Source organism: Cervus canadensis, chromosome 1, assembly GCF_019320065.1.
Source record: "Cervus canadensis isolate Bull #8, Minnesota chromosome 1, ASM1932006v1, whole genome shotgun sequence".
Lineage (NCBI taxonomy): Eukaryota > Metazoa > Chordata > Mammalia > Artiodactyla > Cervidae > Cervus > Cervus canadensis.
In genome coordinates this window covers 124,348,670-124,375,990 of record NC_057386.1, presented here as the reverse complement: position 1 = coordinate 124,375,990, position 27,321 = coordinate 124,348,670, and the positions used below count along the sequence as shown (strand labels likewise).

General features: G+C 47.4%; 1 protein-coding gene and 1 non-coding gene across 6 annotated transcripts in view; both read left to right on the top strand.

The window, feature by feature from the left end:
* Positions 1 to 27,321, top strand: part of CAMKK2 (calcium/calmodulin dependent protein kinase kinase 2) — a 52,613-nt gene that overhangs the window by 15,635 nt on the left and 9,657 nt on the right. For 2 of the 5 annotated variants that reach the window (XM_043441124.1, XM_043441139.1), the window contains 13 exons: positions 2,516 to 3,030; positions 6,997 to 7,044; positions 7,734 to 7,787; positions 8,499 to 8,550; positions 10,751 to 10,884; positions 12,766 to 12,802; positions 19,214 to 19,235; positions 19,364 to 19,452; positions 20,536 to 20,735; positions 21,398 to 21,451; positions 24,108 to 24,181; positions 24,268 to 24,355; positions 25,442 to 25,570. In XM_043441124.1, the coding sequence (XP_043297059.1) occupies positions 2,581 to 3,030; positions 6,997 to 7,044; positions 7,734 to 7,787; positions 8,499 to 8,550; positions 10,751 to 10,884; positions 12,766 to 12,802; positions 19,214 to 19,235; positions 19,364 to 19,452; positions 20,536 to 20,735; positions 21,398 to 21,451; positions 24,108 to 24,181; positions 24,268 to 24,355; positions 25,442 to 25,570 (1,431 nt within the window). In that variant the 5' untranslated portion in view covers positions 2,516 to 2,580. Of the gene's footprint in view, positions 1 to 2,515; positions 3,031 to 6,996; positions 7,045 to 7,733; positions 7,788 to 8,498; positions 8,551 to 10,750; positions 10,885 to 12,765; positions 12,803 to 19,213; positions 19,236 to 19,363; positions 19,453 to 20,535; positions 20,736 to 21,397; positions 21,452 to 24,107; positions 24,182 to 24,267; positions 24,356 to 25,383; positions 25,571 to 27,321 lie in introns of all 5 variants that reach the window. The other 3 variants (XM_043441155.1, XM_043441131.1, XM_043441145.1) reach the window with 2 other exon arrangements.
* Positions 526 to 598, top strand: TRNAG-CCC. Its single transcript has one exon. It is a non-coding gene; the product is annotated as a tRNA-Gly (tRNA).

Here is a 27,321-nt window from a genome sequence, read left to right as displayed (position 1 = left end):
CCTCTCCCAGTGGTCTTTTCCTGCTCTCCAAGGGACCCCCATCTGTCCAGTCATGGTCCAGATTGCATACATAGATGCTATTCAGAAATACCTCTCACAGGACTGTCCCAAAAGAGGAGGTGGCATTTCTCTGGCTTCAGCCAGGCCCTCCAGGAAGCACTGGCTTTCTGCTCCCATCTGTACTTTCTTCTCCACGACCCACCACCGCTGTCACCCAGTGTCTTAAAGAGATATCATTATATTCATTCATAAACTATCTCTCCTCAGTCCCCACTGTTTTCCTGGCACCTCCGTGACACGGGTGATCAGTGTGGAGCTGCCGTCTGTGGATGTACTTCCTGAATTCTGGTGGTACCTGTGACATTTGTCCAGCAGAATTTGTCAAACATACGAACCAAAGGTTAATATTCTGTCCCAGAGACAGAAGGAATTGACAGTCTGAGGGAGTGTCAATCTTTTTTTTTTTTTTTTCCTAAATTCATGTAACATAAAATTAATTTTTAAAAAATGTACAATTCAGGGACTTCCCTGCTAGTCTAGTGGCTAAGACTCTGCTCTCCCAATGCAGGGGGCCCGGGTTCGATCCCTGGTCAGGGAACTAGATCCCGCATGCTGCAAAAAAGACCTGCTGCAGCCAAATAAATAATTAATTATTAAAATAAAAAATAGTTTAAAAAAATATACAATTCAGTGGCATTTAGTCCATTCACAGTGTTGGGAAACCATCACCTCTGTCTAGGTCCAAAATATTTTCATCACCCCCAAAGGAGACCCCATACCCACTGGCAGTCACTCCCCATTTCCCCCAACACCTCCCTACTCCTAGGCAACCACTAATCTACTCCCTGTCTGTATGGATTTGCCTGTTCTAAAAACTTCATATATAGAATCATGCACGTGTAATCTTTTGTATCAGGCACCTTCCCCTTAGCGTCATGTTTTTGAGGTTCCTTTTTAGTCATATTCCATTGTGTAGACAGACCAGTATTTGCTTATCCATTCATCTGTCAGTGGATGTGTAGGTTGTTTTTTTTCCCTTTTGGCTGTTGTGAGTAAAGCTATTTGGGTACATACCTAGGAACAGAATTGTTTGGTCATATGGTAATTCTCTGTTTAATCTTTTGAGGAACCACCAAGCTATTTTATATTAACATTTTTCGTTTTTAACCTCATGTTTGCCTTTCATCTTGCAGGTACTAGTTGGGGGCTGAACTAGGGGAACGTTAGATCATAGGTATGTGGAGCCTGACTCCTCACACAACCAAATCACCCAGGCTCACATACTCTCTGAGCACCTGTTCTTCCTCTGGTATGACCCCTGACCCCTCACTCCTCAGCTGAGAATTGTTGGCCTGAGATCAGGCCGGGCGACTGGACTCCTGTGTGCATGGTCTTCACATTAGGAGACCTGGACAAATCCCTCTCCCTTTCTTGAGCCGCAGTCTCCCCATTTACAAAATGAGGTTATAATGGCAAACCAACAACGTAGAGTGCCTGTGAAATTATCCTGATGTGTGGAAGATATTTTATAAACTGTAAAGTGCTGTCTGAATCATTGCTGTTGTGAAATGATGCAGCCTAGAGGTCACCATGCAAAAGTGTTTCATTTCACCTACCCAAGTTTTTAAAATATTTAAAATAACTGCTGATTTAAACAAACAAACAAAAAAAGAGATCTCATTTAACATCCTGGCTTTAGAGCTTCTCTAAAAAAAAAAAGAGAGAGAGAGAGGTGAGGAGGTAACCAGACAATTCTAGGCTCCAGTCCTTGATTAACAGCAATTGGCTTGAACTAGAAGTAGCTGCCACCTCTGTAAGGGGTGTGGGTGCTCAATGTTGGCGTTTTCTCATATTTGGTTTCTACAGGAATTGAATTTGGGATTCTTGTTTTGTGTGAAGAGGAGCTTTTAAAATAAGGAAATGTAAAACAAGGGCCTACTGTATAGCCCAGGAACTAGATTCAGTATTCTGTGATAAGTCTTAGGGCTTCCCAGGTGACAGAGAGCCCGCCTGTCAATGCAGGAGACACAGGTTTGATCCCTGGGTCAAGAAGATACCCTGGAGGAGATTATGGCAACCCACTTCAGTATTCTTGCTTGGAAAATTCTCTGGACAGAGGAACCTGGCAGGCTGTAGTCCATGGGGGTCTCAAAGAGTCAGACACAACCAAAGTGACTTAGCATGCACAATAGATCATAATGGAAAAGAATATAAAAAAGAATGTATACAATATATAACTGAACCACTTTTGCGTACAGCAGTAACTAATGCAACTGCTGTGTAAATCACCTATACATGGAAAAAAAAAAAGGATACATTGAGGAAAAGTGGCCTAAGCTCTTCTATATAGACTCAAAAGATATATGATCACACAGTTTTTTAAGCTTTTTTTTTTTTTTTTAAGGATGTCAACTCAAAGCAGTAATGAGGTATGGGCCTGGGCCGGCAGGAGAGACCCCTGGTGGCTAGCCCTGCTGCCCAGGGTGGGGGCTGCTGACCCTTCCTCTCCCTGCAGGTGGCGCTGCTGCCGGATGGGAGTGCCCGGGCACATCTGTGTCGCAGGAGGTCTGCACATGCACCATGTCATCATGCGTCTCTAGCCAGCCCAGCAGCGACCGGGCCGCCCCCCAGGATGAGCTGGGGGGCGGGGGCGGCAGCAGCAGCAGCGAAGGTCAGAAGCCCTGTGAGGCCCTGCGGGGCCTCTCCTCCCTGAGCATCCGCCTGGGCATGGAGTCCTTCATCGTGGTCACCGAGTGTGAGTCCGCCTGCGCCGGGGACCACGGCCTGCCCCGGGACCAGCCCCTGCAGGCCCATGGCGGAGAGATCACCCTTGACACCTCTGGGTCTCAGGCCCGGCCCCACCTCTCCAGTCGCAAGCTCTCTCTGCAGGAGCGGTCCCTGCTGGATGCCAATGGGCGCTGCGTCTGCCCCGCGCTGCCCCACTCGCCAGTGGGCTCCCCGCAGTCCTCGCCGCGGCTGCCCCGGCGCCCCACGGTGGAGTCACACCACGTCTCCATCACTGGGATGCAGGTGCGTGAGCAGCGGCCCCTGGCGCCCAACCCTGCACCCGGATTGTCTCTGCCTTGGGCTGGGGTCCCCCAGAAGGATCCCGGTGCAACCAGTTGATTGGAAAGGCTACCCTAGGAAACCCAGAGAGATGTCAATAAAACATACATGATGGAGCCAGTTACCACTGTGGACAACTGGGCCCCCCCCACTCTGGGCAGCCCTGTGGGACAGTGTAGGACAGGAGCCCCAGGCTTATTCCACTTGAGGGCGAGGGAGCTGGGCCTTTTACACCAGCTGCTGGCAGTCCCTGGACAGAGCATCTCCTGGCCAGAGAGAGCCTCTAGCAAAGAGACCCTCATGATGGCAGTTAGAAGTTGTGCCAGGGACTCTGAAATGGGGCTGATGGGTCAGTGAGAGTCCCCGGCACTGTAAGTGCCCTTCTCCCATGATTTTTACCATAAACTTCTGAGAGGTAGGTTGAAACTCAGATCCCCAGCTGGTTCACAGGGCCTGATCCACCCCTACCCCACCTCCTGCCCCAACTCCTACCTTTGTACTGCCAACTCAGGGCTCCAACCTTACCCACTTCTTTGTCTTCCTCAGATGTCCAAGCTCATTCGCTCCCTTAGGCTTTTACCTTCTTGTGCCCTCTGATTGAAACCTCTCCCTCCTGCAAATCTCTTTAAGGCCATCTCCATCTGGCTTCCAAATCTCAACTCAGCTGTCACCTCCTTGGAAAGGCCTCTCAGACACCCCCTCTAAGCAGCCTTCAGCCCCTCTCTGTCCTGTTGACTGTCCTTCATAGCACTTGTCACCATCTGATTATCTGTGTGTCTGTTAAGTTGTTTATTGCCTGTCCCCCTGCCGCCCCCAGCTAGGATGTTAGGAACAGTCCTGTTCACCACAGGGTCCCTAGCACCTGGCATGGTGCCTGGTGCATGGTGGCTCAAAAATATTTGTTGAAGGAAGGAATAAATTTAACTGGGAGAAGGCTGGAAATCCGGAATGACATTCTAAAGGAGCTGATATTTAACTGCCTTCTGAGGGCTAGGTAGAATTTTCTCAGTTGGAGATGGGTACACACTGAGAGTTCACTGCAGGGGACTGAGCACAGCATGAGCAAAGACCCCAAGGGAGAAGGCCATTCTTAAATTGTTATTGTTTGTTTCATTTCCTAGTTTATTAACTGGCCACAGGCCACCTAGGTGACAGAGGTAGTCTCTTTCCTCTAATATTTTAGTTTTAAAAGTATGATTACCATAATCCAGCTAAGTACCAGCTATGTACACCAACATATTTCTTTTCCATAGAATTCAGGATAGGTTGGGGATTCAGTTAGTGAGAGTGTGGGAACCCAAAGGGGAACACTGTGGCAACAAGGTTGGAGGGAGAATTTCAGTTTGTATCAGCTTAGAGAAACAAATTGTGGCTTTAACACAATAACGCTTATTTATCATGTAAAATAAATGCTTAGGGCTAGGCACTGGGTATTGGTGAGATGATTCTGTTGTTGCTTTGGGCCTTAAAACCTCATGATGTCAAGATGGCTGCTGTGGCTCAAGCCTTCACAGCTGCATTCCAGGCAAGAAGAATGAACAGGGAAGAAAGGCATACGCTGTCTGCCTCCTGAGTCAGTCCTCTTTCTTGGAAACTCTACCCAGCAATTTCTGCCTGTCTCACAGTAGCCAGAACATAGTGACATGGCCACCTTAGGTGTAAGACAGGCTGGAAAATGTAGTTTTCCAGCCTGGGATGTTGCCACCCAGTGTTCCAGTTATAAGGAAAAAAGGAGAGACTGGTATTTGGTGGGCAACTAGGTATCTCTGCAAGGTCAGAGCTTTTGAGGGTCTGAAGGCCAGACCATGAAGTCAGGACTTGACCCTGGAAGCAACAGAGAGCTGGGCTGATGTGGTCAGAGTGGATTCTTGAAGATGAATTCAGCAGTATGTGGGGGTTGGATTCAAAGGCAGTGAGACCCCCTAAGACAGCTCTGCAGGGCCCCACCTCTGCCTGTCACATCCCTTCAGTACTCGGGGGAATGAAACAGTACTGGAGAGAAACATGAAACAGACTAAAAAGCCCACCAGTTAGGGGAGAGCTCTGTGGGCCTGACCTGGCCAGGTCAAAGATACAGGTCTGACGTGGAACTACCTCCAGTTAAAGGAAGTTGAGAGCTGATTTAGCGTAACACTGTTTAGGCCTCCCCCAACCCCGTCCCAAAACAGTACTCTGTATTTTCTGCAGGTGCATGTATGCGTGCATGTACACAGAAAAAGACCTGGAAGTTTATACATCAAACTGATATCAAGGTTCGGGGAGAGGGATAGAATTGGGGCTTGGGAGGGGGTTCAAGGGAAAGTTGGGCTTCTCTGCAACAGTTGATGTTTTGCTATCTATCATGTTTCTCTTCCCAGTTTCCTGTATCATGTAACATTTTCCCCCTAACTCTACTGAGGTATAATTGAAGTGAGATAAAATGCACATATTTCAGATGTGCAGTATGGTCAGTTCTGAGATATGTATACATCTGTAAAACCATCACCCCTATCAAGATCCCAGACCTTTCCAGCACACCCAGCAATACATCCCTCCCCCACTTCCCCTTTCCCAGGTACCCGCTGACTTGCTTTTGATCATTATAGATTAGCTCTCAAGTTCTGGAATTTTATATATGTGGAATCATTTAGTATGTACTCTTTTTTTTTTTTTTTTGCTTAGCTTCTTTCATGGCATAGTGATTTTCGTGATTTATCCATGTTTTTGCACATACCAGTAGTTCGTTCCTTTTATTGCTAAATAGTATTGGACTGTACGGATATACCATGGCTTATCCATTTACCTGTTGATGGACATCTGGATGGTTTCCAGTTTTTGATTACTACAAATAAACCTGTTGTGAACATTTGTATACCCGTCTCTACATAGACACGGGTTTTCCTTTCTTTTGAGTAAGCACCTGGGTCATATGGGAAATGCCTGTTGAGAAGTTTTGCCAAACTGTTTTCCAAAGAGGCTGTACCTCTTAAATTCCCACCACCAGCCTCTGAAAGTTTCATTTGCCCTACATTCTAACAATACTTGGTTTGGTTAGTCTGTTTCACTTTAGCCAGTTTGGTGAATGTGGTTTTAATTTGCATTTCCCCGATGAGTAATGATGCTGAGCATCTTCTCATGTGCTTATTGATCATTTGTGTATCTTCTTTAGAGAAATATCAAATCTTTAGCCTTTTTTTTTTTTTTTTTACTGATGAGTTATAGGAGTTCTTTATATATTCTGATTACCAGTCCTTTGAATATATATTCCAATTCATTTCTCTCAGTCTGTGGCTTGCCTTTTGTTTTCTTAGTAGTGTTTCAAAGAGCAAAAGTCTTAATTTTGATTGAAATCCAATTTATCATTTGTTTCCTTTTATATTTTTCACTTTTTGTACAAAAGAGACCCTTTCAGAAACTGTTAAGAAACCTTTCTCTGCCCTAACGCCATTCAGATTTTCTCCTCTTGTATCACTTTGCATTTTTTTTACAGAATAGCACAGTTATGGATTATTGTTTAATTTTAACTTAACTTTAAAAAAATAAGTAAATAAAATGAACTTTTGAAAAGTGGGAAGAATCTTTAAAATGAGTATTAAAAGAGTACATACTATATGATTACACTCTCATAATGTAAAAAAACTGTGCTGGTAGAGACTTCTCTGGAGGTCCAGTGGTTAAGGCTCCATACTTCCAGCTGGCACAAGTTCAGTCCCTGGTTGGGGAACTAAGCTCCCACGTGCTTCGTGGCATGGCCAAAACAAAAACAACTGTGGTGCTAGAAGTCAGGATAATGGTCACCCTGGACAGGGGCCAGCATATGGCAGATGCTTCTGGGGAGCTAGGAATGTTCCCTTTTTTGACTTGGATTCTGGTTAAGGCATTTGTTTGTGAAAAATGTATCTTGCTACGAATTTACAATTCATATTCTGTGCGTTTCTACTTACTTTCCAGGACTGTGTACAGCTGAATCAGTACACACTGAAGGATGAGATTGGAAAGGTAACTATCCTAGGAGACAGGCTGGTTTTCCATACCTACCAAGGATGTCTTGGATACTGTGGCTCTGCCCCACTAGAACTGGGAGTGAGCGAGGAATCCCTGGAGAACAGGCTGGGAGCGGGAGGGTTTTGTTGTTAACCATCCGTTTGTTTTGGTTTATTTTGTTTTATTTTTACATCAGACTGTGTTTCTACAAAAGCTCACAAAGCTTCCAGAGTAATTCTGTATCACCAGCATTGGTGTTGGGTTTTTTTTTCCTTCTTAAGGTATTCTCATATCTGTTTTTGCTTTTACATCAGCATCAAAAGTATCAAGTGGACAGTATCAGTGGACAGTATCAATGGACAGTATCAAAATTCAAAAACTCAAATGCCAATAGAGAGCAAGTGAGGTAATATAAGTGAAAAAAACATGCTAAGTATAATACAGTAGGGAGTGGTGAGGACTGTGGCAAACTGTTAGCACATGGAAATGATTATGACTCCATATCCACATCAGAATCTGGATTTTTATATCTGAAGTGTTTTAAATGTTGACCATTAATTCAAACATTCTAAAAACCAGGGTTGCAACACAATACAGGGCAGATTTTGCCAGTAGGCTACCAGTTTGTCACCTCTGTATTAGGGTCCTTATTTTGTGGATCATAATTTCTAGATACTGTGTCACAGGCCTCTCCCTTTCTCCAGGGCTCGTATGGCGTGGTCAAGTTGGCCTACAATGAAAATGACAATACCTACTACGTGAGTATCCACATCTTCCTCCTGACCCTCCTCCTTGTCCAAAGAAAAGGCCTCCTATCCAGAACTTGGTTTTCTGGAAGGTTTTCTTAGCTGTTGTCTTATTCTATTCTTAGGTCATGTTTATTTTGTGCATTAGGAAGGAAGTGGGGAAGTGGGGAGGTGAAGTGATTGGCTCAGGAAGATTGAGTGAATAAATTCAGCAAATAATCTCATATCCTTTCTCTGGGCTGCCCTTTCTACATCCTCCATAGCACCAAGAACTTAGTGGTCATGAGATAAATTGCCCTTGTTTCTGAGGCTTTGGAATCAGTCCAGTGTGGGTTCATATCCTGACTCTCCCATGTGCCAGTTGTGTGGCCTTGGGCAATGACCTAAATGCTGAACATCAGTTTCTCCACATATGAAATATCCCTTGCCCATCACGCCAGCTCACTCATGTCTTGATTCAATGGTAGCCAATCCCAGGGCTTGTGGTCTCCCAGCTGGGAGAGCTGATCTGGAACCTTAGAAGTACCCTCTAGGCTAGAGGGACCCCGAGAGTCCAGCCTCCACATAACCCGTGGAGTTGACCCATTCCAATGGCAAGGTGCTCACTACATGGTCCCAAGGCTGCTGATGCGCCGAGAGCTTGGGCAGGCTCAGGAGTGGAAGGAACTCTCCCTCCATCTTCCTCTCCATTTTAATCAGGATGTGGGGTCTTTTCTCCCACAGGCAATGAAGGTGCTGTCCAAAAAGAAACTGATCCGACAGGCGGGCTTTCCACGTGAGTTGTCGGGCCAGGGCCTTTGTTTTTAGGGGCAGAGGCTGGGGCAAGACAGGGGAGACTCACTGAATGGTGTCCTCTGCAGAGTGTGCCCTGGGTGGATTCCCCAAAGACAGTGCTGGGCCTCCGGCTGAGGTTTTTTAAAATTCATTTTCTTGTAAAAACATTTATGAAAGGAATATAGGTTTCAAGTAAAAACAAATCCGTTAGAGGAAAACAGTCTGGCGGTTCCTCAGAAAGTTAAACGTACTATTACCATATGACCCAACAATGCTACTCTCTGGCATATATACCCAAGAGAACTAAAAACACTCAATCACACCAGCTCATACATGAAGGCTCATAGCAGCATGATTCAAACTAGCCAGAATGTATAAGCAATCCCAAATGTCTGTCAGCGGATGAATGAGTAAACAAAAGGTGGTCTGTCTAGCCAATGGAGTATTAGCCATAAAAGGGAAGAAATTCTGATATATACCTCAACACAGATAACTTTGAAAACATACTAAATGAAAGAAGCCAGACACGAAAGGCCATATATTGTATGATTCCACTTACATGAAATGTCCAGAATAGGTAAATCCAGAGACAGAAAGCAGATGAGTGATTTCTAGAACCCGGGGTTAAGAGGGAGTTGGATATGACTGATGATAGATATGGGTTTGTTTTTTTTTGGGGGGGTGGGGAGCCGTTGAAAATGTTCAGGACTTAGTGGTGATGGTTGCAGAACCTTGTGAACGTACTAAAAAGCATTGTATTACACATTTTAAAATGCTGAATTTACAAAGTTTAATTACCATAAGGTGTTTCAGTTATATCTACAACATATAAAAGAACAGAAGGATGTATAATGGAGGTCACAAATTTCTTGCTGTACTCCTCCCTCTCTCTATAGGCACCCCACCCACCACTTTTAGCTCTTTTAGGAGCTGGTAATTGCTGCATGTGATCGGGTTTAGGTGAGCATATCAGAGGCGGCTCCAGCATAAGCTCCCTGCCAGTGGAGCTGAGCAAAATGTCTGCTTGAGCCAAAAAGAGAAAGTAGATAAATGTAAATCCCCCAACCCCACCCTGTCACTACCAGGACCCTGATCCTGCTTTACCTGAACTCTGAGCCAGATAATATCCTTATGTCATTATTTCTTGATTTATTAATTTGTGACATTTACTTCTGACTTCCTCTGAGGACAGCTTAAACCAGTCCTTTCTCCTCTCTCTTCCCAATTGGGCAATGAGGTGATGCCAGGATGTTCAGCTCCCTTGTTGTCACTCCCATTGTCACTTTCCTTCTTGTTCCAGCAGATGCAGCAGGTTTCTTTCCTTTGAACTTGCCTTTCCTTGGTCCACATCCCACTTCTGATGCCTGTACCTCGGCTTTTACTTTTCAAGGCTGACACATCTACATTCGGTTCTGTTAGTCACATTTAGATCCTTACTTACATGTAATAGGGCTTCCCTGGTAGCTCAGCTAGTAAAGGATCCACCTGCAATGTGGGAGACCTGGGTTCGATCCCTGGGTTGGGAAGATCCCCTGAAGAAGGGAAAGGTTACCCATTCTAGTATTCTGGCCTGGAGAATTCCATGGACTGTATAGTCCATGGGATCCCAAAGAGTTGGACAACTGAGCAACTTTCACTTTCACTTTTCACTTACATGTAATATGCACTGTAAGTGTTTTCACTGTGGACCTTTCCATCATTGTGACCTTCTGACTATCAGTCACTACTGGGCCAAGCAAGTTCTTTTTTTTCCTCTCATCAGTTCTTACTTCTTTTCCTATCCCTGACTTTTTTATCTCCTCTATTTCCATGTGAGTTGTGGAGGCAAGGGATAATATTTTTGTTCCTCTTATGGAGTGGGAATACCGAGCCCCAGAGAAATGTTGAGATTCCTCCACTAGGCCCCAGACTTCTTTTCCTTGTACCTCAGTGAACTTTTGATGCTCACTGTGACCTGGAGCATGGGACAGGAAGAGAAGAATTAACTGAAGGCTGGGCAAGGGAACTGGGTCTCCAGCCTCATTAGTTTCCAGCATCAGAGAAGACAGATGAAAAGAAGGCTGATTAAAGCCCCTGGTGGCATCAGCCACTCCAGTCTTTCTGAGACTGACCCCCCCCACCCCAAAATTGTCCTGCCTACAGTCCCCCGCTGCAGAGGAGTCTCTTTGTCCTGACTCTGGGATGGTTCATGTTTCCTCCAGGTCGCCCCCCTCCCCGAGGTACCCGACCAGCCCCTGGGGGCTGCATCCCGCCCAGGGGCCCAATTGAGCAGGTGTACCAGGAAATTGCCATCCTCAAGAAGCTGGACCACCCCAACGTAGTGAAGCTGGTGGAGGTGAGATGAGGGGGACACGGAGGAGGGAGGGAGGAAGGGGGATGGTCCAGCCTTGGCTCTGTGATTACCAAAGTGCGACACCGCTGGTTCCCAGGGAGAGCCACGTCACATCCAGCAGCCTGTCACGGCGCTGAGTGGTGGTTACTTCTCCAGGCTCCTTCACCCTGTCATTGCGTGTAATCCTCGCCCCTTGCTTAGACTATTTATTCCTCCCATTTTACAGATGAAGGAATTGAGGCTCAGAGGAGTACTGAGACTTGCCCTTTACCCGTTTATCTTTTTGGAGCTAGTTCTTTTTCTACTACACAAATGTGTATAGTCGTAGCATAAAAGCAGCCGTTTGCCTGTAAACAAATGTGCCTGGCTATGTTTTGATAAAACTTATAAAACTGCTCTAGATCAGAATGTCTCATGCTTTTTGGTCTCCAGACCTTTTTATGCTCTTTTTTTTTGAAGCATTTTTTTGAAAATTTATTTTTAATTGGAAGATAGTTGCTTTAGTCCATGCAGTCACAAAGAGTCGAACACGACTGAGTGACTGAACTGAACTGAATTGCTTTACAATGTTGTATTGGCTTCTGCCATACAACAATGTGAATCAACCATGAATGTTTGTATTCATGAATGTATGTATTCACATACAACAATGTGAATCAACCATGAATATACATAAAGTCCCCGCCCTCTTGAACCTCCCTCCCACCCCATGCTCTTAAAAATAATTGAAGATTGCAAAAACCTTTGCTTATGGGGGTTATATTTATTAATATTTATCACATTAGGATTTAAAATTGAGAAGCTAAAAAATTATTTTTTAATTCATTTAAAATCAACAATAATCCTATACATTACTGTGATTTTTTTAAAAAGAAAAATAACAGAACTCTAGATAGGCAAGTGCCTGGGTCTGACTTTTCCTGGAAGGGCAGGGCTTAGAGGTTCCAGGTTGGCTGTCCCGTGCCTCTGCCTCGGGTGCATCCCTTTCTCAGGGTTCTTGTCCTATGACTCTTGGGTGACTGGGGAAGTTGCGTATGATGTGTCAAGAGGTGGGAGGATCAGTGTAATCAGGAGCCTGCCTTTGTTTCTTCCCAAGAGGAGAGATGGCAGTTGCAGGCCATCTCCATCTGTCACAACAAACTCACAATTTCAACCCGTGGATGCTTGAGTTGCCGTCCTAGAGAAAACCCACGGGCGCTTGGTTGGTGTGTGTGTTGGGTCTTGGCGGGATCTCCTTTCTCCTTCATGCCTTGTGGTGTGTGGGCTGCCAACAAGACCCTCTGACAGCTTGCCTGTTCGTTCACTCATTGACATTCCCTGAGCATCTGCTAGGTCCCTAGTCGTGTACAGGGCACCATGGAGGCAGCCGAGGTGGATGCAACCTGGTGCCTGCCCTTTGAAGAGAGGAAGATAGAAACTGTGATAAGGTGAAAACAGGAAGGCTGTGAAAGAGAGAAAAGGCACTGCAGCAGTTCCAGGCAAGAGGACATCATTTCCTGCTAGGGCAGGGGGATGGGGACAGAATTTGAATTTTGACAATTCTGACAGCCGATCCATTGTCTCCTAGGAGACGAGTGGGATTCTTATTCAAGCTGAGACATTTTCCAGGGGAGGAATCTGCCCCCTCCCTTATGTAACCTCCTTTCTGGGTGCTTTGGACCCTTGAAGATTGGGCTAGAAAGCGCTTCTTTTCCAGATGGCCATTTGGATCACACTTTCCTGTGCCCTTCATCTTAACTGGGAAAAACAGTGGAAAGCGCAGCCCTCCCGTTGGCAAGTGCAGTCATGTGGATGCTGCTTCCTCCCTGCTCATGTCTTTTTTTTCTCTCTCTTCCTCTCCCCTGCTCCTCATCTCCGGCCTGTTCCATGCGGCTGTGCCAACAGGTCTTGGATGACCCCAATGAGGACCATCTGTACATGGGTAAGAGAGCTCTTGCCTTCTGCCACCCTTGCTCGGGCAGCTACGCCTCCCAAAGCCCAGGGGTACTCTCCATCCAGCCCCTGCGCCTGGTATCTCCCACCCTTTTCTGCTCCAGCGGGCCCCACACAGAAGGCTGCACCCTAGATTTAAAGCAGGAGGTGGAAAGGAGTTCTTGCTGGGACTTTATCTGGGTGTCCTGTTCATCTGTCTTCTGATATCTGTTGAGTACCTACTGTGTGCTGGGTACCATTCTAGGCACTAAGGATGCAATGATGAGTAAGAAAGATGAAGCTGGTGTTCTGATCAGGGAAAACAGCCAGTCAACAACTATAGTTGGCCTTCTGTGTCTGCAGGTTCTGCATCTGCAGATTCAACCACCTGTGGATCAAAAATATTACAAAGAAAAAATTCCAGAATGTTCCCCAAAGTAAACTTGAATTTGGCATGCACTGGCAACTATTTACATAGCATTTATATTGTATTAGGTGTTATAAAGTAATCCAGAGATGATTTAAAGTATAGGGGAGGGTGTGTGTAGGTTATATGCAACTACAACACCATTTTACATAAGGGACTTGAGCAACTGTGGATTTTGGTATCCACAGGGTTCCTGGAACCAATTCCCCACGAATAGCAAGGAATAACTGTAAACAAAGCAGATGATCAATTTCAGACTGATGCTCTGAAGAAGATTAAACAGGGTGATGTGAGAGAGAGAGATGGAGGGGCCACTGCAGATAGGAGGTGAGCATTTAGCACCTGAATGTCGAGGACTCAGCCCTGTTACTTCTGGGGAAGAGCATTCCAGATAGAGCAAACAGCAGGTGCAAAGGCCCCAAGACTGGTGACAGCTTAGTGTTTACAAAATGTGGCTGCAAAAAAAAAAAAAAAAGTGGCTGCAGGAGAGAAAACCAGGGAGGGAGGGAAGGTGAGGTGAGGATCGAGGGTCTGGGGTGGGGGTGGGTGGCCGTGGTGGGGCATTTGGAGCCTTGAGGAGCTGTTGAAGGGTTCTGCACACAGACCTGGAAGGACTCAGGTATGTCCTCAGAGACCTCATTTTTAAAAAATGATAGGGACACAGGACAACGCTCAGCTCTCAGTCTAAGCACTGATAAGGGAGGGAAGAGTAAGACTACTGCAAAGCTGGACAGCAGACTATCAGGCCCACTTGGGCATGACCAGCAGGTCACGTGTCCTAGTGATGTGTGGCTGGGGGAGGCATTCAGACAAGCTTGTGTATTTCGAGTGGGTACAGATGACAGTCAGGAGGGGTATCAAGGAGATGAGTGGTGTGGGCAGGGCCAAGCCCAGCCCGGGATCCAGATGTCTCGTGGATGAGCACAGCACGATCCTTTGCTGCACAGGGAGCGATGAATCATAAAGTAATGGGTCTGGTTCGGAACTGGAGCTCAGAGCTCAGTTTCCCCTAAAGTAGTTGCTATGGTTTCATTCCAAGGATGCTGTTGTTGCTTAGGACATTTTAGTTCTCTTGCCCCTACCCAGGTATTTTTTGTTTGTTTGTTTTTTAAATTTGGCTGTGCTGGGTCTTAGCTGTGGCATGTGGAATCTATCTAGTTCCCTGACCATAGGGTGAATCTGGGCCCCCTGCATTGGGAACTCAGAATCTTAGCTACTGGACTACGAGAGAAGTTCCCTCACCCAAGTTTTATTGTGAAAAATGTTAAAACTGAAGGAAGAGTACAGGGAATACCTGTTTACCTATCACCCAGATTCAATAGTTAGTAACTTTTTGTCATATTTGCTATTTGCATTTGTCATATTTGTCTCGTCACCCACCCATCCATTTCTCTATTTTTTTTTCCTGAACCATCCAAAAGTAAAGTAGCAGACATCCTGACACATCAGTTCCTAAAAATTTTAGCCTGCATCTCCTAGTCACTTCAGTCATGTCTGACCCTTTGCCACGCTATGGGCTGTAGGGACTTCCCTGGTAGTTCAGTCGGTAAAGAATCTGCCTGCAATGCCAGAGACCTAGGTTCGATCCCTGGGTTGGGAAGATCCCCTGGAGAAGGAAATGGCAACCCATTCTAGTATTCTTGCCTGGAAAATCTTAGGGACAGAGGAGACTTGAGGGCTACGTCCATGGCATGTTGCAAGAGTTGGACATGACTTAGCGACTAAACCATCACCACCATGAACTGTAGTCTGCCAGGCTCCTCTGTCCATGGGATTCTCCAGGCAAGAATACTTGAGTGGATTGTCATGCCTTCCTCCAGGGGATCAATCCAGGGGTCGAACCCACGTCTCTTACGTCTCCTGAATTGGCAGGTGGGTTCTTTACCTCTCGCGCCACCTGGGCAGCTCTCACAATACCACAATACCATTATTGCACCTGAAAAGTTAATGCCCATTCTTTAGGAGCATCTAGTGTGTAGGTCGTCTTCAAATTGTAGAACTTTAAAAACCTTCCTTTAGAAACATTTTAGAAGTACACAATAAATACTATCAGATATGAAAACTTTAAAAAATTGTGAAACATTCATATAAAAATATGAACATCACAGAGTCACAATTTCTCAATGTGGTACCCGCACCACTTTAAATATATGACAGGAACTTCCCTGATGGTCCATTGGTAATGAGTCTGCCTGTTGGTGCAGGGGACACAGGTTTGATCCCTGGCTCTGGGAATGTCCACATGCTGCAGGACAACTAAGCCCATGTGCCCCAACTACTGAGCTTTTGCTCTAGAACACGTGCTTTGTAACAATAGAAGCCACCACAATGAGAAGCCTATGCACCGCAACGAGCAGTAGCCCCCGCTTGCTGCAACGAGAGAAAGCCCGCGTGCAGCAATGAAGACCCAACACAGACTAAAATAAATAAAATTTTAAAAGAAAGATGATTTGAAAAAAATAAATATATGAGATCATTTTAGGTGGTATATGGACAACCATTTTTAAAACTTTTTTTTTTTTTTCATTTTTAAAACATTTTTTAGACTTATTTTACCATTTGTTTAGGAAAAACTATAACCAGCACACTAAACTCATGATTTCATGGATTTTATTACCTGAGATAAGACTAAAAGTTTTCATACTAAATCAATTTAAAAGTGTGAAATAAATGATTGTTTACATAGTATATAGATATAGCCTGATTATAACCGTGGTAGGCAAACGAGTGAAATTTGGGGGAACACAGAAGAAAGCACAAAATATAAAAGGTCATTTGGGGCCCAGAATGGCACCCCCAGCACCTGAGGCCCCGGACCTGACTGAATGGCTTTGAGCTGTTTTTGAGGAGGTGGGTTGTCCATTCAACAAACGTCACGGTTTGTCAGGCCCTGATCTAGGCTCTTCAGGGAATGAAAAACCCCGGCCCCACACCCTCAGGGCATTTTAGTGCTCTGATGGGGGCAGATGGATACACTGGACCTGAGTATTACTAGGCATAGGCTTCAAAGGTGACAGCTATGCTGTGTGTTTAGTCATTTAGTCATGTCCAACTCTTTGTGACCCTGTGGACTATACAGTCCGTGGAATTCTCCAGGCCAGAATCCTGGAGTGGGTAGCCATTCCCTTCTCCAGGGGATCTTCCCAACCCAGGGATTGAACCCAGGTGTCCCACATTGCAGGCAGATTCTTTACCAGCTGAGCTACCAGGGAAGCTCGAAGGTGACAGCACCATGGACAAAAGCTAACCTGAGCAGGGTCAGGGGAGTCGGGAGTTCCAGGTTGGAGGCTTGGAAAACAGTGGCTCCTGGGATGCTTCACAGAGGTGAGACCTGTGCAGGACCCTGGGAACCAGATGGCAGAGGGCATTTCACATCATTGTAAGACTTTGCCTTTTTACTCTGAGAGAGAAGGGGGCTCTTGGAGGACTTGTTTTTTTCTTTTTAATATTTATTTATTTGGCTGTGTTGGGTCTTAGTTGTGGCCTGCGGGCTTCTCTAGTTGTGGCACGTGGGTTTAGTTACTCCACAGCACGTGGGATCTTAGTTCCCTGACCGGGGATTGAACCCGCATCCCCTGCATTGCAGGGCTGATTGTTAACCACTGGACTGCCAAGCATGACCCCCTTGGAGGGTACTGAGCTGAGGAGTTGAATGAGTATGTAAAGAACATGACTCAAGCTTCAAAGAGGAGTTGCCTAAGCCATTTGGACCAGGCAGCTTCATGGACAGAGTTTTTCACTTCTTGAGGTGGCAAAGTGGGAAGGAGCCATGTGGTTTTGGTGTGTTGATTCCAGTGATTTTGAAACTATCCTGATACTTTATTTTTTAGTTTCCAGCCATAGCTGTGTGGCTAGGACAGAGTGGGCAGCGTGTGAAGCCAGTTAGCAGATATTGGCAAGGGTTCTGTACCTGCAGGCCTGACTCTCAGGGTAGAGAACACGATCAGTATTTCTCGGGGTTAAAAACTTCCCACCTGCCACTCAGGCCCAGGAGGGGTTAAACTGTGAACGACTTGAAAATACACCTGTTTCAACAGGTCAGCTTCCCTCATGCCAACCGAGTTTTGGTGCTTGGGAGGAAGCATTGAAATTCATGAAGCAGCTCTTGAAAGTTAAGTTTACAAGGTGGGAAAGCAGGAGCTGAGGGGCCCAGCACTCCTCTTGGTGGGAGCCTTACCTTCAGAGCCTTTGCCTTTGCTTCTAACCACAGCCTGAGGCCACAGCAGATTTGCCCTAACTCAGGTTTGGCCATTGCTGGTTGATGAACCTGAAAACAGGGTGGGGCCCTGGGGGAGTTAAGTTCCTTTTCTGATCTGAACCTTTAAGCTTTCTTTTTGTCTGAGGAGCTGGCTCTTTCCCTTTGGCCGTCTCAGCCCTTGGACAGCTTTGAAATACCCCTTCTTCCGTAAGAAGCTCCAGTGTGTGCTTCTAGAAAACAGAAAACTCCAAAATCATTTTCCATGGGACTTTGAAATCCACTGTGCTGTTTTTTTCATTTCCTAAAGTACAGCTTCATAGTCCCAGTTATATCTGTTCAAGCAGAACAAAATTAAAATAACTACGCCACATGACCTGACAATTCCACTCCTAGGTACCCCCAAAGAATTGAAAACAGTCACACATAAACACTTATGCAGATATGCATGAATGTTCATAGCAGCATTATTCATAATAGCCAAAATGTGGAAATAACCCAAATGTTCATCAGCTGATGAATGGGTAAACAAAATGTAGCATATCCACACTGTGGGATATTATACAGCCATAAAAAGGAAGAAAGTACTGATACATGCTACAATGTGGATGAATTCTGAAAACATGCTAAGTGAAAAAGCATGTTACCAGGGGTCACATATTGTATGAGTCAATGTATATGACATGTCCAGAATAGGCAAATCTATAGAAACAGAAAGCAGATTAGTGGTTGCCAGGGGCTGTGGGAAGGGGTTTGGGGAGTGACTACTAATGGGCACAGGGTTTCTTTTTAGGGGACTGAAAATGTGCTGGAATTAGATAGAGGTGATGCTTGCCCTGGAGGCAGTGGACTGCCAGATACCACTAAATCATGCACTTTAGAATAGTTGTATGTTCTGAAATTTCACCTCAACTTTTAGAAATGCAAAAAATACTGCCCCCCTCCAACAACAAAAACCCCATGCATTCCCATCAAGTATTTAATACTTGATGGTGGGGTGGGGGATCCCACATACACAGGGCTGTGAGGAAGCTAGCAGGCAGTGAATCAAGAAAGACCCTGTTTAGGAGGAACAGAATCAGCTGGGCTTTGAGGTGGTGGGGAGATCACCATCCCCACCTCTAGCCCTCCAAGTCTTGATTTGATTCGAAGTCACAGGTTTGAGGGCCAGCTGGCCACAGAGTGCTAAAGAGCTGGAACAACATTATCCGACAATTCTTGGTTTACGTAGCCTGACACAGCCTAGCAGCTTGGAAAATGTGAGGGCGGTCATTGAAACTTGTTCTTGAACTGAAACTTTGCTAGGGTTCAGAAGACCCCAGGGCTGCTGATTTTGTGTCCACGTAAATCCACATTTGGGCTATTGCCCCTTAGACAGGTTCTTTGGCTCAGGACGTGGATGAGTGACAGGACATAGTTTAGCATCAGTTGTATCCCTGGGACTCCCCTCCCACACCCAGGTATGAGAAGACAATGAAAGAGGCTGTCCCCGCCTGTTTCCAGTCTCCCTGCTTTGTCTCCTCTGGCAGAGGGTCGTCAGCTGTTTTGAGGACCAGATGTATAGCCAGCCTGGGGTCCCAGGGACACCAGAAATCTCTGACCCCTAGCCTCCTGATGGGAACTTAGAAAAGCAGAACCTTCTGTGGTTTTGGTTCAGTGGACTGTTCCCCTCCCCAGCCCCCATGTTAGTTTCAGTGCTTCTCAGTGTTTCTAGGGGTGGTTGGGAGCTGGGGAGGAGGGGAGGAAGATGGATTTCCATTTTCCCAGTGTAACCATTCACCCCCTTCTCTATCCTACAGTGTTTGAACTGGTCAACCAAGGGTGAGTGTCCCCATCCCCAGCAGGTATGAGGCCTGAAGCTTCTTGAGCTGCAAAGCTGAATGAGGTGGTAGGAGGGGGCAAAGGCTGGTGTGTCTGGTTTGCTTTTCATGCGTGTGTCGACCTTTCAGGCCTGTGATGGAAGTGCCCACCCTCAAACCACTCTCTGAAGACCAGGCCCGTTTCTACTTCCAGGATCTAATCAAAGGCATCGAGTACTGTAAGCGGGGCCCACAGGAGGTCTCTCACCCAGGGGGTGGTTAACGTTCCCAGATAGTGGATGGAAAGTGGAAGGTTTCTTACTTCCCTCCTGGAGCACAGGGAGGTGGGCAGGAAACAGAACTGCCCAAGCTATGGCGACAACCCCTCCAAGCAGAAACCCTTCTTCTGGCCACACAGAAAAACTAAGAGCAATAGTGTTAGTGACTGTTTATCCAGTTCTTTCTACCAGGCACTGTTAATTTCCTAGCATCACCCCTTATCCCCAACAACCCTGGGATCCTGTTAACTTCCAGGAACCTTAGTTCCTCATCTGTAAAAAAATAAAATATCTCTCACAAGGTCTGAAATCAGCCAGGACATCAGTGTTCTGATTGGCAGGGTGTCCTTTCTGCTACTGGTTGTTAAACATTTTAACTCGTACCCTTTGCCTGTTATTACACAGGATTGTTGTGACATTGAAATGGGGTGAATGGGAAGCACTTAACACAGGGTGAGGGCCCAGACTGGGCATTCAGTAAAAGCACCTGCTGCTCCTATTCCCAGTATCATCATCATCATCATCATCACCTCAGAAACGCAGTTGGGTCTTCCAGATTGTAGGATTGTCCTTGCCCATGGGCGGACACCTAGGCAGGAACCATTAGCCAAGTCCCAGCCCTGCTGTGCTTCATACTTCAAATCGGACCTGCTCCAGTCATTGTTGGTTTGGTGAACAGGTTGTGAGGTGGCATTAATAAATGAAAACAAGCTTGACTGTCACAAGTTTTGAGGCTTCTAGCTGGGAGCCAAGCTCAGCAAAAACTCTCCATGCACACATGACTTAGACTGTGGCAGGCGGTTACCAATTACTATTGGCAGTCAGTATTTCACTTCTCACTTTGGAGGATGGGAAAGCTTCCTTAGAGACATTTCCCTTAACTTTCAGAGCTGTGGGTGTTTCGCAGGTTTGGGAGGGGAAGGCTGGGAAGGGCCTGGGACCCTGGAAGAACAGAGGGCCTCCTGCCTGTGTCTCTGGGCTGTGTGGGCCACATGGAGCTCTTCATGTGGATTTTCTGTCCCCTCTCTCCCATCCTGCCCCCAGTACACTACCAGAAGATCATCCACCGGGACATCAAACCTTCCAACCTGCTGGTGGGAGAAGATGGGCACATCAAGATCGCGGACTTTGGTGTGAGCAATGAGTTCAAGGGCAGCGATGCCCTTCTATCTAACACTGTGGGCACGCCGGCCTTCATGGCTCCTGAATCGCTCTCGGAAACCCGGAAGATCTTCTCCGGGAAGGTAGGTTTGGACCTGCCTGAGATGTGCAATTCTGCCTGTGTTAGGGTCCTTCTTGTTGTAAGTAGCAAAAATCTAACTCACTGGCTTAAAGAGTGATTTGTGGATGAGGAGTGGGGTTCCTTTGGTCTCAGGCTTGGCTAGATACAGAGGTTCAAAGAGGAATCTGTCTCTCTATCTCTCACCTCTGTTTTCCTGAATTGGTTTCCTCCCCACGTGAATGGTCATTAGCGACTCTAGGTTATTTTCTACCAGTTTACAAGCCTCAGTGGAAAGAGCATTTTTCTTTCTGTAGGACTCAAGTGAAAATCCTAGGATTGGCTGTAATTGGCCCAGTGTGGGTCATATGCCCATCCTTGAACCAATCACTGTGCCTGACGAAGTGTTGCTCTGATTGGACAGTTCCAGGTCATGTGCCCATCCTTGAACCAATCATACTGCCTGGGGAAAGTGTCGCTTTCATTGGCCAGGCCTGAATCATGTGCTCAGTCAGATTTGGGGTTTGATGGGCAGGAACAGCCTCATTCAAACTCCCATGGACTGAGCAGTCAAAAAGTGGTGCTTCCCCAAAGGAAAGCTGGAGGATTGGATCCTGGACAGGTGAAAGAAGGTTATGCCCTTTACTGCCCCTTGCCCCTTCACACTGGGCTCTCTTTTTCTTGCAGGCACTGGATGTTTGGGCTATGGGTGTGACACTGTACTGCTTTGTGTTTGGCCAGGTAAGGTGGGGTGTCCTGTGTCCTGGGCGTTGTGAGTGGCTCCCTTGGACTAATAGTTACCCTTGCAGGGAGATAGAACTTACTCGTTTAAAAGTTATTTCATTTTATTTCCACAGTTAGATCTGCATATGAAAAAGTGTGCCTTCCCAAATGTACATAGCTGTACATAACAGTCATATCTGTGAAAAGACAACCTGCTAAAACAGGATTTTGGTAGAGGCTCTAGAGGTCGTAAATACAGTGGATGAATTTAGGTCAAGGACAGCAAATGTGCACCTCTTTCCACTCCTAAACAGGAGATAGGCATCACTAATCAATAACTGCAATCTTTATTTCTGAGCCCGGTACTGCTTTGATGTTCTTCTCACCAATGTTCCTAGAAGCTGTTGTTGGAAGAATAGAATTGGAATGGAATTTAAAACATTTGGCATTATTGATTTAGGGAGTGCTATTTGTATTCATTTTGTTGTTCTTTTGTTATTTTTATATTACTCATATTTAGGGGCTTCTATTTTTAATTCTAAAGTTCAGACTGATTATGTGAGCAGTAAAGGTGAGAATTATTCCTTCTCCTGAGCTTTTTTTTTTTTTCATTTATTTTTATTAGTTGGAGGCTAATTACTTTACCTCTCCTGAGCTTATGCTCCTGTTGAGGAAAGCTTAAGAAACTCATCCCATAGAAGTAAAGGCGTTTATAATCTCCTCCCCACAACCCAACATTTGATTAGAAAATTTTCAATCCTGTAGTCAAGTTGTAAGAATTATACCTTCTTACATATGCTTCAGAGTGCAGTCATGAGCCAGAGCTCACTATCTGTGGCTTTCTTTTTTTTCTTTTGGGCTAAAATTTACATATCATGGAATCTACAGATGTTAAAAGTGTACCATTTGATGAGTTGTCAAATGGATACACCTGTGCCATCCTGACATCTCAAGTTATTGTTTTGCATGGCATCCTTTTCCTTGAACAGGAGTAGACAAGGTCACTTTCTGTGATCTTTTGCAGCCTTTTGAGCACCCCACATAAAGGTTTCTTTTTCCGGAACAATGCCTGAGCTCCTTCTGGGTCAGGCCCTTCCCCCTGTGAGAGGATCGATCACCTTGTCACCCAGGAGGTGGTGCGTGAACAGGCTTCAGAGTACAGTCTAGGCTTAAATCCCAGTTTCATGCTTCCTAGGACATGGCACCTCTCTGAGCTTCTGTTTTTTCTCTTCTGTAAAGTGAGAATGATATTTACTATTTTAAAATTTATTTATTTACTCATCTTTGGCTGCCCTGGGTCTTCGTTGCTGTGCGCAGGTTTTCTCTAGTTGCGGTGAGTGGGAGCTGCTCTCTAGCTGTGTCACATGGGCTCAGCAGTTGCAGGACGCTTTCTCTAGAGTGCAGGCTCAGTAGTTGTGACTCACAGGTTTAGTTCCCCTGTGGTATGTGGGATCTTCTTGGACCAGGTATGGAACCCAGGTCTGCTGCATTAGCAGGCAGATTCTTAACCACTGGACCACTACGGAAGTCCAGTATTTACTATTTTTTATGGCTTCTGAGAGGATCAGCAGAAATAATTCAAGCATTCATTGATTCAGCAGGTACTTTTTGAGCCCCTACTTTGTGCCAGGGATGTTCTTGGGCACTGGGTGTCAGCAGTGAGCAAGACAGACAAAAATCCATGCCCTCTGGGAGCTAACATTCCCGTGCAGGAGTTTAAACAGTAAATAAACACATATGGTTTTATGTTTTGGCCACACCATGTGGCATGTGGGATCTTAGTTCCCCAATCAGGGATTGAACCTGTGTCCCTAGCAATGGGAACGCAGAGTCCTAACCACTGACCACTGGGGAAATCTCCCAAATACATACGGAATACAATGTCAGGAGGGGAGATGCGATGGTGAGAAATCATATGGAGGTGGAGTGGGTGTCCGTTTTTAGACAGGAGCTCTGGAAGACCTCCCTGAGAGGTTGAACTTTGATCAGACACCTAAATGATGGGAGAAAACAAGCCATGCAGATACTGGTGTGAAGAACATTCCAGGCAGAGGTAACAGCCAAATGAGATGTTGGTCCTGAGAAACCTCAATACAATGCCTGGCCCAGGCTGAGCCCTCACCAATCACAGCTACGGCTGCTTTGTCTTTTGTATTATTCTTTGTATTATTAATGTTCACAGGGCAGGTGGGTGAAATGAGTGTTTGCTTTTGGTCTTTGCTGTATGGTCTTCCCTGATGGCTCAGATGGTAAAGAATCTGCCTGCAGTGGGGGAGCCCCAGGTGCAATTCCTGGGTTGGGAAGATCCCCTGGAGAAGGGAATGGCTACCCTCTCCAGTATTCTTGCCTGGAGAATTCCATGGACAGAGGAACCTGGCAGGCTATGGTCCATGGAGTCACAAAGAGTCAGACACGACTGAGTGACTAACATTTTATGTAGGTAAATTAAAGCACAGCTACAGGGGAAAGTCAGTGTAGTTAGGAAGGCTCAAACTCTTCTGGAAAGACACTCCTGGTCCTTTTAGATCTCTGGGGAATGGGAACTGCCTCCTCCCCGGACTGGGCCACTGGGCTGTTTCTTTCTCTGCTGTGACCTATGTGGAGTGCCACCCGCCCTTGCAGGACAGCTGTGGCAGCCCTTGATGGCTGCTCTGTCCCTGATCTCTCTTCGCAGTGCCCGTTCATGGACGAGCGGATCATGTGTTTACACAGTAAGATCAAGAGTCAGGCCTTGGAATTTCCAGATCAGTGAGTATCCTCCATGTACTGCAAGTCGCTACCTTCTCCAAGCCCTTGGTGACGTCTCCTACCCCTGATGTATGTCCTCCCCCCAGGCCTGACATAGCCGAGGATTTGAAGGACCTGATCACACGCATGTTGGACAAGAACCCTGAGTCGAGGATCATGGTGCCAGAGATCAAGGTACCTGCTGCCTCTTGGGGCGTGTGCCAGGGGCTCAGCCTGTGTCCTCTGCTTGGGATTTTTTGGCTCAACCCTGCCTCAGTCAGGCCCCAATTCCTGTTTACAGCGCCACAACCTTTTCTGCACCACTGCCCTCCCATGCCCTGGGGCCTCTGGGGTGCTGGGAGCTGGTGGGGGAGGATTTGGGACTTGTGTTCACTGTGATTGTGGAAGTGGGATCTGCTACCAGCCGGGCACTTGCTCCACTTGGCTTGGATTGATGGCCTCCACCTCCCCAGACCAGACCAGAGTCTCTGTATGCTCCATGTGGCTGCCGAAATCTTGGGGTCTTTTCTTTGACCCTTCCTATCCCTTTGAGAAAATACAGTGGGTGTGAGAGGAAGTTAGTGAGCAGTTTGACCCTCCACCTCTGACCCTGGCCTGCTGAATTCTGCTATGTTGCAAGAGCAGCATTAGATAAGATCCATACTGATCCCTTACAGCCACGTGCACACACATGGACCTTTCAGAAATCTAGAGATTTTCTTCGGGAACTCCTAGGCACTCAGCTAACTAGCAGTTGAAGAGGGGGCAGCCCAAAAGGTTACAGATAAAGGCTTGGGTCCCAGGGGCAGGTAGTTGGGCAGACCTCTGCCAAAGTCCCCTCCCGATTGTGTTCTTCTCAGTGGTCTCCCTGTGCCACCCCGAGCATCAGTTTCCCTTTCTGTAAAATGGGAAGGATGCTGCCTGCTCTGAACTGAGCTTTCCAGGCATCAGAGAGAGTTGCAGAGGAGTGTTGGGTGCTCCTCGGACAACCATGCAAGGCAGATGGCAAATTTCAGGCTCTTCTGCCAAGACACGGGGCGAGATGGAGAATCCGGTCCGTCTCACATTCTGGCCTCGCAGCTCCCTCCCATTCTCCGTCTGTCTCATGTTTCCTCCCACCTGGCTCACCCCCGCCCTCTGCCTGCCTTGCCTGCTCTCTTGCATCCCTGACCTCAGGCCACTGCCTCTCCCCTCCCGCGTCCCCTCCCTGGCTCTGCTCACAGGCAGGGTCCCTGAGAGCCAGTGGCAACAGCCCCTCACCCCTCCTGTCCTTCGTTGAAGCTGCACCCCTGGGTCACGAGGCATGGGGCGGAGCCGCTGCCATCGGAGGACGAGAACTGCACACTGGTCGAGGTGACCGAAGAGGAGGTCGAGAATTCGGTCAAACACATTCCCAGCCTGGCAACCGTGGTAAGGCAGGATGAACCGCTGCTCAAGAGCAGGGCCAGAGAGCCACAGGCGGCCTGACAAGGACGAACCAGGACACGGGCGGGCAACTGAGAAGCAGGTGTTGGGCCTGAGAGTCAGGGATTGGCCGGGTCTGCTCCTCACCCACAGCTCCCAGCCCCTGGGCCTTGGTCACGTGGCAGGCCAGGTGGCCCCTGTGTCTTCTAGCTTGAGTTCTCTCTGCAGCCGGGTCCCAGGGTACTTAAACAGGGTAGCCCCTCTCTGAGGATTGTCCTGCCCCTTGTGGAATTCCTGCTTTCAGAGCGTGTCCAGGGGAGAAGGAGGAGCTTTAGAAGGACCAAGGCAGGCGCCTGGGGGAGCTGGAGCCAAGGTCTCTTAAGAGGGGCTACCCCCTGACTGGGTCTCCTGTTCCCAGAGCAGACGGCTTAGCTCGTCCCATCTCTGCAGTGTGGGCAACTGCCAGGGCGACTCTTCACAGCTCCTGGAGGAGGGTGTTTGCCCAGGGGCTACTGGACCCCCTTTTATGGCCTTAAATTTGGGTCCTGATCCAGGAAGATGGAGCTAGAGAATCACCTTGGAGACAGAGAATCGCCTGCTTGCCAAGGCTGTGCCCAGAGGGTGTCTGACTCCAGGAGGGAGACTCTCAGGGGGCTGGGGGCTGGGCAACAGCCCTAGGGGAGGAATCCAGTGGGCTGCCTTGCCATGGCCACCTGGGGAGTCCTGGGTGTGTTCAGTCAGCACCAGCCCCGGCAGCAGGGCCCTGGGCTCTGTGGGGGGACCAGATACTAAGTGCAGCCTCGAGTGACCTTAGGAGCCCCAGTGCCGGCTCCTTCGCCCAGCTTCGCACCTCGCCCTCTGCTTCCCCACATACTTTCTCTCTCCCTCTAGAACCTGAGCCCTGGGGGATCCATTCACATCCTCCTCCTCCTCCTCCTCCTCCCCCACTAGGGGCCTCTGCATGATCTTCACTGTTGAACACTCACCCACGCCCATCCCCTCCTTCTAGTCCACCCACCGCACCCATGTCCTGAGCCTGTGGTGGGGAAGGCAGCTGACGTTGGGCTCCCAGCACCCACCATGGGTTGTTCTGTTCCTGTTTGTGAATATTCTTGGGAGAAGGCGTCTGATCCTAGAGGTCTGAAAGAGGCATTGATTATTCAGGAAATACTTCTTGAACACTGAGTGGTGTCTCAGGCCTGTGGTGGAAGCAGGGAACACAGAGGTGAATAGAACTGGTATGGTGTCTGCGGAGGCTGGGCAAAGAACCAAGAAGTAAATGTGCAGGTAACAGAGGGGCTGTGAGGGAACCTCCTAGGGGGGTTGCAGCCCAGGTAATGGGTTGGAGAAGGCCTCCTGGAAGGCGTGTGCTGAGAGGATGGTGGGGTGTTCATCAGGCCGAGAGGGTAAAGGATGGGGTGTTCCTGAAAAGGGAGCAGCAAATGCAGTGACCCTCTGTTGGGAGGCGGCTAGGCCCACGAGGAACCTTAGGAAAGTCAGAGCAGCTGAAACAGGGCAAAGGAGGTGGAAGGAGGGTGGCATGAGGCTGGACAGGAAGTGGGGCCAGAGTGTACAAGTCCTGAGGCCACAGCAGAACTTTAAATCTTGGTCCCAGAAGTGTGGGAAGCACCTGCAGGGTTTGATTCAGGGGAGTGGCATGATCAGTGTTGGCCTTGGGAAGGTCCCATGTGGAGACTGAATTGTGGGGGACAAGGAGGCTGTGGGGGCTTCAGCTGTGTGTGCCAGGCACGAGGTTA